The following is a 15,010-nucleotide window of genomic DNA, read 5'->3' as shown; positions in this document are numbered from 1 at the left end:
AACACAGACTGAGGCCTGGTCGGGGCCCAGAGCTGGGCTTCGGGAGGTGGTCCTCAGCCCCTGCCCGCAGGGGGGTTCTGACCCATCAGACAGCTGGGGGCACGCCGCATCCCCCCTCTTGCCTGCCTCCACAGACACGGCATCAGAGGCCAAGCGTGGCTCGAGGTGCCTGGGACACCAGAGTCAGGAACCCGGAGGCAAAAGAGACCAAACACAAGGAGTGACAAAGAACAAGGAAAGTGGGAGGAAACACTCCTGGCTGTGCTGCTGTTGGTGGGAGGACAGGGGTGTGAGGCTGGGTTTACACTCTCAGCTTGGAAACTGGCCGCCAGGCCCCACCGTTCAGTAACTGCAGCCCTGCCTTTTTGCCCAGGTCAGTTGTGGGCATCCCCACTTGCGAGTCCCTGGTGCAGTTGCATCCCAGGCAGAGCTACACGGTCTACGTGCGAGCCCTCAACATGGGGGGGCCCAGTGCAAGGAGCGACCCCGTGACGATCTACACCACTGGTACGTGCCCAGGCCGCACGCTCCCTAGGACCTAAGGGAGCCACTCTGTGGGAGGCCAGTGCTGCATGACTTGGCTGGAAAATGTGGCAAGTCAGGCCAGGAAGGGAGTCAGGGGATAGAGGCCCCGTGGTCCCACTCTATAGACGGGAGTACTCAGGCCCAACTCAGAGCAGTTTGGTGGCAAAGCAAACGTTAGCACTCAGGGGTTTTCTCCATGTCCTCAGGTAGACTAGAGGCTTGTCAGCCAGATCTGGGGGGTCCAGACACCTCACAGCTCACTCAGGCCACATACTACCCTTGGGATGGCGTCTTTATTCCCAGCAAGAGCTGCTGGCCTTGGCTTGTCTCCTGTTCTTGCTTTCAGCCCAAGAATCTCCCACCCACCACAGGCCCAGCTTGGACCTGGCTGCTCAGCCTCTCCCTACACCCTGTCTGGCCCTGATGGGTGCCCACACCCCCCAAGCCCCAGCCACTTCCCCTTCTTACTTGCCGTACTCCTGTCATGTGACTATCATGTGTCCTGTCCAGATCCTAAATGAGCAGTGACATCACCAGCAACATTCCATACCTCCGCTTTCCTGGCAGTGCTTAGCTGTGGGTTCTGAGCTCTGTCATGGTGCACTGGAGCCCAGTGGCTCTCCCCACACAGCACAGAGCCAGTCCAGCTCAGCCGGCTGACTGGGTGGCCGGCAGGTAGGAAGCAGAAGCAGGGAGCTAGGTCTGGGCTCTGAGGATGACATACTCTTGACTGGGATCGTTCCCTAAGGAACATTGTGTCATTTGTCCTCATTTCCAATGCTAGGAGGAAAGGTGTGTGATTAATTCCCACGGTGTTTCTTCCACGCAGATGGGAAAAACAAGCTGAGTGGCCACCAAAGGCCCCAGAGCTGGTGCAGGCTAGTGCTGGGATTAGGACTCCGGTTTTTCTGTTCTGTTGGCCTGGGGCCTGCCTTTACTTGGCTGGCCCTTCTCATTTTCTGTGCTGACCTAGTGTTTTGAAATGTCAAATTCTGGCTGTTTCAGTAAAAGAGAACAGAGCAAAAGGTACAGACAGTTCTTGATTACTCAGTCATCTCTGAATTAGTTTGTTCATATAATTCTTTTTAAGAGTGTATTTATGGAAGAAGGGGTGCCTGAGCGGCTCAGTCAGCTTAGCATCAAACTTTTCACCTCAGCTTAGGTCTTGAGCTCAGGGTCGTGAGGTCAAGCTCCGCATTGGGCTTTTATTTATTTTTTAAAGATTTTATTTATTTATTCATGAGAGAGAGAGAGAGAGGGAGAGACACAGGCAGAGGGAGAAGCAGGCTCCATGCGGGGAGCCCAATGCAGGACTCATTTCTAGGACCCCAGCATCACGACCTGAGCCTCCACATTAGTCTCCCTGCTCGTGGAGAGCCTGCTTCTCCCTCTCCCTCTGCCCCTGTCCCTGCTCATGCTGTCTTTCTCAAACAAATAAAAAAATCTTTTTTTTTTTTTTTTTATGCTCCTCTGTTAGAACTAGCACACCAGGAGCAAGGACCATGTGCTGCATCAGCTGGGGACAGTGGGGGTGGGGAAGACCTGGCCTGCCCCTTGCTGGAGAGTGCAGACAGTAAATGAAATTTCCAGTAGCAGCTAACTGTGAAAATAATTGTGAACAGCTTGATGGTGATGCCCAAACTCAGGTTTGAAATGAAGAGGAGTGACAGGATAGGAACTTGAGAAAAACAGAACTTGGTTAAGACACAGGAGTGTAGAATGAGTCACTGTGCTCTTATATGATGGATTTTTTACAAAATAATTTGTTAATCTATTCCGTACCACTTTGTGGCGAGCTTTGTTTCAACTGTGATTTGGGGAGGTCTCTCCCCCACAGCCTTAAGTGAAATGTTGAATTTTACTTCCTTTTGTCCAACTGATCATTAAGAATCCCAATTCCTATTTCCCCTGGCAGGTGGATTAGAGGCTCCTGTCTGCCTGCAGGCGTTTACAGCCTCCTGGTTAAGAACAAAGTCTCCGGAATCAGAGGGCCTAGGGATTCAAATTTGAGTTCTGTCATTTGCCTGTTCTTTTTAACAACCTGGTGCCTCGGTGTTTTCCTCTAGAAGTGCAAATGTAACAGCTGTTTCTAAGGGTAATTGTGAGGATTGAATGAGCTAAGACTTGCAGATCGCTAGCTGGGAGCAAGGCACAGGGACACCCCCCACCCCCGTGGGGAGTAGCTGCCCCACTCATTAGTAACGGGGGGGGGGGGCGGCGGGACCCCACAAGCCCAGGCTTCCCAGAGGAGCTGGCAGCAGTGATGGAGTGATGGGCTGGGTCTGCATGTGTTTCCGCCTTCGCAGGCAGCTGCTTTCACCTGAATGAGCACACCTGCCATCCCTGGCTGACCATCTCTGAAGACGGGTTGACTGTTGTGCGAAGCGAAAGGAAAACCCTCGCAAAGGAGCCGCTCCCTAGTAACACCCGGTTTACCAGGTACTTTGTTTGAGAAAGACAGCATGAGCAGGGACAGGGACAGGGGCAGAGAGAGAGAGAGAGAGAGAGAGAGAGAGAAGCAGGCTCTCCACTGAGCAGGGAGATGGATGTGGAGCTCGATCCCAGGACTCTGGGATCATGACCTGGGCTGAAGGCAGCCGTTTAACTGATTGAGTCACCCAGGTGCCCTGAATTTTTGAATATCTAGCAATTTTTGCTGATTCATGCTCATTTAAGGCTTTTATAAATACATTCCACTGGAATGTTCTGTGAACCTCCCTAATCCTTGCTGTAGTTCAGGGAAACATAGATTAGGACAGATGCCGCCTTGAAGATGGAAAGAGGCCCCAGAAATGGACATGGGGCGAGGGGTCTGGTGGGGAAGGGAGGCTGGGGAGGTGGAGAGCAAGGGTCTGGCTGGTGTGAGCTGAAGACACGTGGGCCTCTGAGGTTGTGTCCTGGGTGACTAAGCGGGGCGAGTCTGACCATGAAGCGGTGATGAGAGTCACACCGACAGGCAGCGGGAGAGCCAAGCAAGGAGGTAGGTCTCCCAGGGCTTGGCCCGCGCTCCCTCTCCTACACTGTGAAACCTTATTTTAAAATTCCTGATGAAGGGACACCTGGGTGGCTCAGTGGCTGAGCATCTGCCTTCAGCTCAGGTCATGATCCTAGGGTCCTGGGATCTAGTCCCACATCAGGCTCTCCGCAGGGAGCCTGCTTCTCCCTCTGCCTCTGTGTGTGTGTGTGTGTGTGTGTGTGTGTCATGAATAAATAAAATCATTAAAAAAATAAAACTCCTGATGAAAACCCAGGATGGAATCTGAGCTAGCATTGGTGGAAGAGACAGGGATTGTGCTAGTGCATGACCTGAGGGAGGGGTGGTCCTGCAAAGATGTGCGCCATCTGTCCAGATCTGTAGCTGTTTTCAGACCTTAGTGCTCAGTTCATGCTGAAACCATTTACTTATGCCTTCATTCTTTCTGAATACTAAAAGCAGACTTAAGTTAAGGGGCAAACATACATTACTGAAATAGAAAAGTCAAAGCAGTGGAAGAACACAGATAGGTTAAGTTCAAGAGCTAATTCCATTTCCAGGATTACACAATGAACGTGGCTCTCAGCCTCCCCAGAGTCAGGAAGAGAAGGTCCTGGTGGGTTGGATTTAGAGTCAGGAGTATCTTCCAAGGATGAAATGGGGCTCCCCTATGGGGGTCACAAAGGCCACTGATGCAAACTGTATCCAGCCTCCCTGCCCGGGTCCTAGACTATCCTGGGACTGGGGTTTTTACTGTGTGTGTATGTTAAGTACCTACTGTATGTAAGTGTCCGTGTGCCGTAACACAACCGCATGGGGTATAGTGAAAGCAACTTTATCCCTTCTCGCCTCTGCCCATTCAGCCCAGGGTTGGGGGGCATGGAGAGATGGAGAGGGATAAGAAGTGATAAAGGTCTTACCTGTATATAAAATAAAGATTATATATATAAATATTTTATTTATTTATTCATAAGAGACACAGAGAGAGGAAGAGACATAGGCAGAGGGAGAGGCAGGCTCCCTGTGGGGAACCCGATCCCAGGACCCCGGGATCATGATCTGAGTCACAGGCAGACATTCAACCGCTGGGTCACTCCAGTACCCCTTACCTGTGTTTAAAGAAAAAATTCAACTGAGCAGATTTTAAAGATATTCTTGGCTTTATTCACTGATTTATGAACTGGCCATCATCCAGTCTAGCAGGCGGAAAGGATCTCTAAGGAGCCGTCCAAAATGGAAGACCTTCATGGGCCGAGTGAGCAGGAACAAGGAAGTTATAAGTAGGCAAACAAGTGGGTGGTTGTGGCAGCTTCATTTCCTTCAGGGACAGCAGCGCCTATCAGGTATATCCTCACCAGTGCTCCTCAGGTGATGACTGGTGGTTTAAGATTCCATATCTGAGAGAGCTGAACTATAACTGAGTTGTCTCCGTTTGGTGACATGGGGCTTAGCGTAATGGACTCCATTTTGGGCTTGTTGTCCTGTTTTTAACCTGCTTGGTACCTGGCTGGTCCCAGGGTGGTATGTGTCTCACGCAGTCCCCTCCCCGTCGAGGCCCCTCACAACCCCTCAACTTCAGCACCCAGTGCTATAGCTCTAGTTCTACCAAGGTCTCCTGGGACCTCACAGGAAACTCTCTGGCAGGATCCTCTTGAGAACAATATAGAGACAGGTGTCCTCAGTGGGTTCCATTCACACCTGGTCCCCTGAAAACACACACCTTTGACCAGGCCACTGCTCCTTCACTGTGTGTGAACCATAGGAAAGCTCTCTGTGCAGACAGAGCCTCAAGCATCCTCAGCTCCAGCCCTTTTGGTGTTGCACTAAAAGTTGCAAAACAGTTTTTGGCTGCCGAGTCCTACATACGTGGTCTAGCACCTCACCTTGAAATATGGGAGAGCTCACCATCTATTGTTCTGTTCTTGGCTTTCTGGGGTCCAGTAAAGCAGAGTTAGTCCCATTTCAGTATCTTTTTACCGATGTATCTGTTGCCCTGTGAAACACCATGCTGTGTGCTGGGGACAAAGAGAAAAGGATGCTGTCCCTGCCCACCTGACTCAGACTGGCAAGCGGGGGAGACACATGTCAAAGACACACGTATGGAAGATAAGGTAGAAGTATGGACAGGGCATTGTAGGAGTCCCAAGGAGGAAGGCTTCCTGCAGGGGGAAGGACAAATGGTAGTCCTCCAGGCCAACGAGGCAGATCCAGTGTCTTACACCAACGACAGAAGCCAGAGAGACCGTCTGTATGGAGCATGATGAGCAGTTGAGTGTGTCAATGGTGTAGGGTCCATAATGAGAAGAGGTGGAAGATGAGGCAGGAAAGATGGAAACAAGTTTGGACCTTACCCTTCAGGTTGGGGAGAATTCAAGTAGGGGAAGTGACAGGATCAGATTTTTATTTGAAAAGGATCACACTGCGCGGTGAAGTGTGAACTGGGGATGTAGGGGAGAGTGGGTGGGGCACAGAGGACAAGGAGACCAGAGGGGAGGCTGCGGCAGCCCTGACAAAATCAGTAACAGGGTAGATGAGCCGAGCCAATGGACTCAGTAGATCCTTAGTGCATAAAACCAGCAAGGAGAGTGGCCAACTGGTTAAGGGAGGGGCAGGGGAGGGATGGGTCCAGGATTGTAATTTATGGAGTGCTTATCAAGTGACAGACTCGTTTCAAGTGCTTTCCACAATAGCCTCTGAGGTCCAAACCACGATCACTCCGGTTTACATAAGAAAATTAAGGCAGAGAGAAGTAAAGGAATGTGCCCAAGGATGTGCCCACACTGCCAGATAAGGGTTGGGGTCAGAATTAAACTAGAAGCTAAACTTGTAACACTGCATTATTCCTCTCCTAGTTTGCTGCCTGGGGGTTACTGGGTGGATAATGAGTCTATTAACCAAAATGGAGAAAACAAGTGGGGTAAATAACCCACGTGTTTGTGGTCAGTGGGAGGGGTAGGAATGGAGTAGTCCCGTTTGGGAAATTCTGAAAGAGACAGCAGGGAGTGGAGATGTGGGTCTGGAGCTTGAGGTAGAGACGCTTCGTTTTACAGAGGAGTTCCTTCACTTGCAGCCTCCTTCCCACAGCTTTGCTTGGCCTTCAGAACTTGGGGTCTGAGTACGTGAGGGTGATCTGGTTGCAACATGTCACCCTACAGATTGCCAGGGTTGGTGCAGCTGAGCTGGCTGATGAGGCAGGAGTCCCCTTGCTCCTCTGCTGCTCCCCTGTGCGAGCCTCCCAAAGCTGCAGGCTGGGTCGAAGAGGACCTTCCCTGATAGAGGATGTAGGAGTCAAGGTCAAGGTCACCCTGTCAAGGGTGTAGGAGTAGCTGTACTCACCTTCGAGAACCCCCCCCCCCCCAAACTCTCAAGGTCCTTTTGCAGGAGAATGTATGTAGTCAAGCTTCCAAGACTCCAGGCACATCCAAATGAGGCACTGCATGTCTGCAGTCTGCCTTTCTTTAAATAAGAGCTTGAGGTTTGAGTAGACATCATGTATTAATGACAGCTAAACAAATCTGCCATGGGATTTGGGGAGCCAGAGTTTGGCTAATGTAGGAGTCTCCTGCCGGAGGTGGAATATTTTGGAGATACTGATGTGGTCCAACTACCAACAAGAACCTTTCTCTAAAGAATGTTGTATTGTTGTAAAACAAAACAGAACTCTGACCTTTGTAAACCTAATTGTTCCTGGTAGCATCATTTGTGAGGAATTTGCCATTTGCTCCATTTGGGTCTGCCCCTGTGATGTGAATCCCTGTATTATGCTTGAAGCTGCCTGGAAGATATACATCACCTCACTGCCCCCCATGCTAGTGTCCTAGCACCAGCAGTGCTGACTAGGTCCTGAACTTCAAGCACGTGGTTCCCTGGACTATACGGAGTTCCTTGAGGTTTCAATCCCTTCCCCCACCCCTTTTTAAGGATTTTATTTATTTGAGAGAGAGCACGAGTGCACATATGGTCGGGGGTGGGAGGCAGAGGGAGGAGAAGCACTCTGTGCTGAGCAGGGAGCCTGATGCAGGACTCAGTCCCAAGACCCGGAGATGATGACCTGAGCTGAAGGCAGATGCTTAAGTGACTGAGCCAGCCAGGTGCCCACCCCCCCACCCTTTTCAACAAGTAATTCCAAACTTTTATTTTTGTACTACAAAGGCCAGTCATTTAAAAATGCACACAGCGGCTTTTCTATCCTGCCTCCATACCAGCAGGGTAATAATCCTCTTGTAATCATCAGCATCATGAACTGAGGGTGTGTCGCTTCACAAGGGAGGTGGTTCAGAACACCTACCTCCACATTTATAGACCACCTCCTACCGACCCCAACCACTGGGATCACTCACCTGCACAGCCAGGCTTGGGTCACCCCAAAGCACATGTTTCCACTTTCTAAACCCAGGTGTGTTGCTGTCATGGGGAATCTAATTCCAATCAGAGGGCGCCATTACTGGGAGGTGGAGGTGGATGAGCGTGTGGACTACACGGTGGGTGTGGCCTTTGAAGATGTCCCTAAACAGGACGACCTGGGAGCAAACTGCCTGTCTTGGTGCATGAGGCACAGATTTGCATCATCAAGGTAAAGTAAAATCTGGATACCCAGCATTAAAGTTTGTTTTGAAAGAAGAGATCAAGAGGTTTCACTAGCAATAATTAAGGCCTACAGTACGTTTCGTAAATCTTTTTAGGGTATTACAGGTCTCTTTACCCTTCTCCGTAAAGTCCAGATGAGAAGAGAAAGAGCAGCTTTGGGTACTTTTCTTTCGGATTAAAATAGCTAAAATTCACGGAGAGCTTGTTCTGTGCCAAGCACTGTTCCACACTCTTAAATGTGTACTAGCCCATTTACTTCTATTATCCCATTAAAAAAAAAAAAAGCTATGCCTCATAACAGTCATGTCATCTATCCAATGTTTTCAGAGCTTAAAATCAAATCCAGGCAGTCTGGCTCCAAGGACAGCATTCTTAACCACTAAGTAATTGGTTTTTCATGTTGAACTTATGTTATTAAACGGATAGTTTGATCTGAAGCCCCAATTCCATCTTTGTAAGTGGGCAGAGGCTTAAAATAGTTATGGCTCATTCCAGTTTGCTTCTGCTGCTAAGCACTCTGTCCTCTATGCATGGACTAGTTCCAAAAAGAGGCCCCCAGTGGGGTGGACATTGTCAGACTTAGAAAGCCATCGTTGCAACCTCCCTTCACCTCAAAAATTGTAAAACCTATTTTCCTAGTACCTCTTCTACCACGGGGCCTCTGACCCTCGTTGGCTTGCTGAATCCTATTAACATTTGATCCGATGTTCTCTGCTCATGAGCCTCCATCATGGTTAAACACTATCTGTCATGCCCACACGTATGTGGGAAGACCAGCTTGCCCCCTGTAAGATATCTGGATTAGAATGGACTTTACTGAGCCTCAGACCCAGTTTGAGGAATACAAATACCAGGCACTGAGCCAAATGGTTTATTTGGATCCTGCCTGAAATAAGACTAAAAATCAAAGTGTCCTCTCCTATAAAAGGAAAAATGAATGGCAGAGGAAAACAAGAGAGAGAATAAAGGAAGAGTAGGGGTCTGTGTATAGTGGAAAGGGTGGGAAGTCAGAGGACAGAAGAGGATGGGAACATGAGATGGCATGAAAAAGGACAAGAGCCGAGCACTGGAGCCAGAGCAATTTCTTGCAGTCCCATCTTCGAAAGACACATGAGAGAGGGACCGAGTTACAAGTGGAGGGTGAGGGCTGGGTATCTTAGCTGATTCGTATTTCTTGCTTTAGTCTTGACTCTACTGTGGTGGGAGGAGGTAGAGGGAAGAGTGGCTTCTTAGTTAAGGAAAGGAGCAGCAGAGGGGAAGATGAGGTGACTCGTGCTGGAGACAGGCTGGCTTGGCCTGATGCACTGAAGGCTATTCCAAGTGCTCCTCCCAGGCATGTGGACCAGCGTGCTGCTGCTGAGCTCTGCAAATGTCTGCACATAGCAGGGGTAGGAAGTTCCTGTGGCTGGTTTCAGTTCAGGCCATTCTTCAAAGCACAAAGGACACAGAGCCTGGCGAGAGGGTACTGCAGTGAATGGAGACGGCCCCCAGGGGGCCCTGCTAAGGCTGAAGGTTTGAGAATGGTGCCTTAGTGAGTGCTTGCTTGTGCACAGATTCTACCAAGAGGCTCATTTTATTCCATGAAAGATCATGAGGCTGCCTGTTTCAAATGTCTTTATTACAAAGGTTTTATACATCTGAACCTTAAAAATCTAAATTTCCAAAACACCTATATCTATACAAATTTTTATGTAGTAAGAATTTATGTTACTGTACCTAAGTATTTTAGGTTAACAGATTGCTTGAAAACAAATGGAGTTAAAAAATAAAAGTCTCTTAGGACAAATTTTAGAAAAGATAATTTTGGAAAGGGTAATCAGTTAAAAAAATAACATAAGCATAGGAGTATATGAATAAAATTAATATGAAATGTTCTGCAAATAATCCAGACAGAATTTCTGAAACTTTGTTGTATCAACATTTAATTTTCAGGCATAAGTATGAGTTCCTGCATAACAAGATGACTCCAGACATAAGAATAACGGTGTCCCCCAGGAAGATTGGCATTCTGTTAGACTATGAAAATTCAAAATTGTCATTTTTCAATGCGGACATTTCTCAGCATCTATACACATTCAGCTGTCAGTTCTACTGCTTTGTGCATCCGTGTTTTTCTTTGGAAAAGCCTGGGTGTCTGAAGATACATAATGGCATTGCAATGCCAAAGCATGTTGCTTTCTATTAGACCATTTTGATCCCCGACTTCCGTACCTACCCCTCTCAGCCACTCACCCCTCGACTGGTTGGACTTGGCATTCAGGCACCATGCACCAAGCACAACTTATGGCTCACATTCTCACCTGGCAGACTAGTGCACTGACACTTATCTCACCTGACCTGGATTCCAGTCCTGTGCACTGCCGCCTGTGTGAGATAGGCTGGTCATTACTAGGCCCGGCTGTAAAACGAGAGCTCAGCCAACATGAACCCAGAGGTCTTTCAAGTTGTCATATTGTACACATCTATTGTTTATATGCAAAGTTACCTGAATCTCCAAGGCCTTCAGAGCTCGGGATGAGGGGCAGTGGAAAGGAAGGGAAAAGATGCATAAGTGTTAATGGCTGCAGCACATCTGTAACATGTCACTAGCACCAGTAACAGACTTGAGGAGGCAGGGAGCTGTCCCCAACCAGAACCAGGGAAGCCATGGACCAGCACCACCTAACCAGATGTGCCTTCCCCTCTCCTATCTTCCCGGCAGTTAACGGCACTGCAATGAGCACTCTGAACACCCCGTTCCGAGGACTTACCCCACTTAAACTTTGAAATGACCTCTACCAGGCCCAATTCCATGAAGGCAGGCAGTGTTTTATTCATCATTCAACCCCTAATGGCTAACATGTCACAAACAGGTACACACCACATATAGACTAAATTAGTATCTTCTTCATCCAACCACTGCTCTGCCTATTGATATTAACAGCAGCTCAGATACTTGAATTAACAAGTCACCTTGATGATCTCACAGCTCCTTATGTGTACACACACGACTGCCCTGCCAAGCTGGATCACTACCCAGAAATAAGGAAAGTATAGCCAATGAAGCACAGAGATAGTTCAAGTTATAGACACATGTGTGTATTCAAAACTGTTCTCAGCTACCAACATAGAAACTGCCAGGTAGGAAGTAGGATATCATAGGCAAGCCTGAATTCAGGATTCTAACAGGCTTTATGGAATATTTCACATGTAATACGAACATGAATAAAATGATAAAAACTTAACACCTATAAGGTTTAAGTGACATTTTTATTTGACCAAGAAAAAAATAATCTAGAATTGCCACTGACCATTAACATTTAAGATCCACTTAAGGCAGATGACCAGCTTAAAGCATCACAATTATTCTGCATAAAGAACTTTTGATTAAACATGTTTCTTCTACAAGAAGAAAAAAAAACAAGTCTAGAACAGAACCAAACAAAACGTTTTCTGTAAAATATTCCAATTCCTAAAATACCATGAATAATCTACTGAAATTAAATTTCAACAAGGGGCAGGATTTACCTCAAGGCCATGTTCACCAGCAACCTGCCGATAAATCTGTTAAAAGACAAAACAAAAAAAACTATTTTTAAAAGTCAGATCATTATAGCTGCAATCCCTGGCTCTGCAGTTAAAACATGTCAATCTGTTCTTACCTGTATCACTTTATAACCCTTGAGCAAGTTATTAACATAAGCTTAGGCTTCCCTCAATAAAGGGGAACAAGAATATGGAGAATAACCACAGAATCCTAGTGTAAACTAACATGGGCTTAGTAATTCAGAATAGTCAGATTTTAAGACACCTGGTGAAGGGACTGGAAAGTTGGTTTGGAGACTTGAGATATAAGATGACATTGGTTCCTGGTAAAATTAAATTGCCTTTTTTGGAAAAGTGTATGTTTAATAGTTGACTTCCTGCTGGTTCAGACAATGATATGCAATCACTTGTACACATCCAATAAAATATTTCAGAAGCACATGCTTGGTGATCAGTATAAAGCAGAGAGATTACATGGGTACCAAGGCCTTTTCTTTAAGACTTCTCATCCTCCAGTATTTGTCAGAATCCTAACTCACATGGCTCACACGCTGGCAGTTGCTCTGGAGCACAGTTCACTGTGACACAGCATTCTGTAAACGGGACTGTGCTGGTCTCTGTCCAAGGAGGCTCATCTAACCAGAAAACCCTCTGAAGGCTGCGCTCCAGGAGAGGACCTGTCCTCCACTTCTTGAACAACTTCTCCAATTTCCAGTCACCTTCCCACCAGTACAATGAGAGTCTCATGGGTTCACTACCTTCTCCCACCCTTTCCAATCTCTTAATTTACTGTTCCTATTTTCCAATGCAAAGTATGTAATTGCTGTTGGTAGATTAAGTAGGTCTTGAATTTATTTTGCTAACAAGACCTGTTCTATCTACCTTTTCCTTTAGGAGGCTAATAGCAGAGTTGGCTTGACTTCAAGGACTCTGTTTTCTTAGTCTCCAGACAACCAAGTCCAGTTTTTAAGACACACTGTCCTGTAGTGTGTTGAGACATGAAAGGAATAGTAATGGACTACTTTTAGGTAATTGATTACTTTTCAAGTTTTCAGAGATTTGAACTCTTACATACACATGCTTCACTGCAAACAATGGTTAAGGAATCTAAGTGTAAGATGAGAGTTGGTGATTTGGGAAGAAGACTCCAACCAGTCAGCATCTTCTCTGTCAGCAAGTCTCCTAGAAGGAGCATGACAATGAGCTGGGTACAATGCCCCAAGTTAGGAATTACTTTAGAGTTGCTACTGCACAGGTGGTAGTTCTTGTCACATATATCATGTCCCACTACTTCACTGCTTGTTTCCTGCTACCCTCAATCCCAGGAAAAAATTATGCCACATTCACGGATTGCTTTCTCTTCATTCTCCCAGACTTTGACAGATCAGGTTTTTCTGCTCCATTTCCATCTTAATCAAATCCCGGTGGAATTAAACTATCATTGATTTGAATTGTGGCAATTCAACTATACAGCATGCAGCTCAAACAACATGCACCCACGCAGATAGAGCCAATAAAAATGCTTTTGTAATAGGAACTCGGATTCTAATTTTGTTGTTCCTCCATGCTCATTCCTAGGCTTAAGAGATACCCTTAAATTAAAAAAGACTGGTTTGGAGACAAGACTATAATCCATTCACTGGGAAAGCACTCAGTCAACAAAACTGAGGTTTCCCAGCTGTGCATTTCAACAAAGGAACTTAGTTTTTAGAGGTGGATTTCCTGAGTACATTCATTACTTCTTGGTAAACTTGTCATGTTACTCTGCCACTCAAAGTTTCCTACCCTCTGACTTCTTTTATATCCCAAACACCCAACCAATTATATATCCCTTGTCCAACCAAGGGGGAGATGGACAAGGAGAAGGAAAACAAGAGAAGCACCATCCAAAAGTAAGGACAGACCTCTGAAGAAAGGTGTAACATACTTGCTTGATACTATCTTTGTAAAATCTACAATTTACAAAAAAGCCACAGATCCCTAGGCACCTGGATCGGACGTACCCTTTCTTGCCCACCTAATTCCTCCCCTCCCAGGCTGAGGTCAGTGCCACACTCACCTCTGAGTGGCACACTGTAACTACTGACCTATGTCTGCTCCACTTGACAAAAATGAAAGGCAGGAACTGTATCTTCCTAATCTCTGAATGATCAGAACACGGAAGCAATGGCATTCTGCTTTCAGAAGAGCTCATAAACCTGAAAAGAGGTAAGAGACATCCAATTGTCTTCCAAATTAAAAGAAAATCTCTTCATCAGAAAGCAAAGCACTTTCAAATTGCAGGTGATGGGTGGGGAGGAGACAAAAAATACAGTGTGATTCTCAACCTTTCTTCTGTCCCAATACACCTGAAGGATCTTACCCACACAACCCCATTTAATAACAGTGACTTCTAACTTGGGAAGCTTGGGAGGGGGCTTATCTGATGTGAGGAAGATGTATGTGGTTTAGGATGCTTCCTTCCCATCACTGCAAGAGATCTCTAACACTCACATTTAATATTATAGTTTTGACTATTCTTAAGAGCCCAAAGTCTACAACATACATGTTTTAAATGTTCTGAAACATCAGTAAGGCTGATAAGTGGAAGTTAGGGCCTTCAAAGCCTGATCTGAAAGCACACCACACCATGACTCTCTACGGTCTTAGAATCTAAGACTTTCATGGAGAAATGATATACTGAAAAGGTAATGATAACCCCAGGGACTTATAAAAACCACAGGCTAAACCTTCTCAAATGTCAAGTGTCTTTTAAAAATCATTTTACGGGAGAGACTTGCTCACCCCCAGAAAATTATAGCCAAACTTCTCTGTATCAGGTATAGGGTGAAAATCCTACATAGATGAAAATCCTACAAAATCCTACAAATGAGGCACCTCTCATTCTTGAAATCTCATCCCTTCCTAAAAAGCTGACAGAATTTTCAGATCCTAGGTTTCATTATTTTAAAATTATTTCATTATTGGAAAACTACGTTCCCAGCCCTTAAAGAATCTCAAGCCAATCTCTCCAAAATAACCACATATAACTATCTACCAAGGATTTCTGTCAAGTAAAAGGCACTTTCAACATTACCTACTTCTGTAATAATTATTGAACTCATTAGTGAGTACATTTCTGTGCAGTTACTAATCCACTGAAGTCTCGAGTTCTGGAAGTGAGAGATGAGAGGTGCAGACTGTAACCTGCTGTGGTCCCAGGTGGTGAAGGTGAGCAAGAGTTAAATGGCCAGGGGAATGAGTGGTGTAGAAACTGCCTACAGCCTGTGCATGTCCAAATCCACTCAATGGGTGGAGTCTCTCCTTAGCCCTGACTCTCTAGAAGTTAGTCTGAACCACTGTCTGAAGCACTATACAAATCAATGAGATGAAAAGAACACAAAATGGATAATGTGTTCC

At 46.4% G+C, this 15,010-nt stretch overlaps 2 protein-coding genes and 1 non-coding gene across 6 annotated transcripts in view; 1 reads left to right on the top strand and 2 right to left on the bottom strand.

Moving 5' to 3' along the window:
• Nucleotides 1-12,052, top strand: part of FSD2 (fibronectin type III and SPRY domain containing 2) — a 41,797-nt gene extending 29,745 nt beyond the window's left edge. For both annotated transcript variants that reach the window (XM_038532946.1, XM_038532945.1), the window contains exons 10-13: nucleotides 374-507; nucleotides 2,832-2,964; nucleotides 7,896-8,072; nucleotides 10,019-12,052. In XM_038532946.1, coding sequence (XP_038388874.1) covers nucleotides 374-507; nucleotides 2,832-2,964; nucleotides 7,896-8,072; nucleotides 10,019-10,271 — 697 coding nt within the window. In that variant the 3' untranslated portion in view covers nucleotides 10,272-12,052. The remainder of the gene's footprint in view (nucleotides 1-373; nucleotides 508-2,831; nucleotides 2,965-7,895; nucleotides 8,073-10,018) is intronic.
• Nucleotides 1-15,010, bottom strand: part of WHAMM (WASP homolog associated with actin, golgi membranes and microtubules) — a 69,034-nt gene that overhangs the window by 52,610 nt on the left and 1,414 nt on the right. For all 3 annotated transcript variants that reach the window (XM_038532942.1, XM_038532943.1, XM_038532944.1), the window contains exons 2-3: nucleotides 13,671-13,809; nucleotides 11,594-11,629 (exon numbers count right to left, since the gene is read on the bottom strand). In XM_038532942.1, coding sequence (XP_038388870.1) covers nucleotides 11,594-11,629; nucleotides 13,671-13,805 — 171 coding nt within the window. In that variant the 5' untranslated portion in view covers nucleotides 13,806-13,809. The remainder of the gene's footprint in view (nucleotides 1-11,593; nucleotides 11,630-13,670; nucleotides 13,810-15,010) is intronic.
• Nucleotides 12,430-12,502, bottom strand: MIR1839 (microRNA mir-1839). The gene has a single exon (NR_049314.1). It is a non-coding gene; the product is annotated as a microRNA mir-1839 (primary transcript).

Source organism: Canis lupus, chromosome 3 (genome assembly GCF_011100685.1).
Source record: "Canis lupus familiaris isolate Mischka breed German Shepherd chromosome 3, alternate assembly UU_Cfam_GSD_1.0, whole genome shotgun sequence".
NCBI lineage: Eukaryota > Metazoa > Chordata > Mammalia > Carnivora > Canidae > Canis > Canis lupus.
Note: the sequence above shows the minus strand (reverse complement) of the source record. Positions and strands in the feature narration are given on the sequence as shown.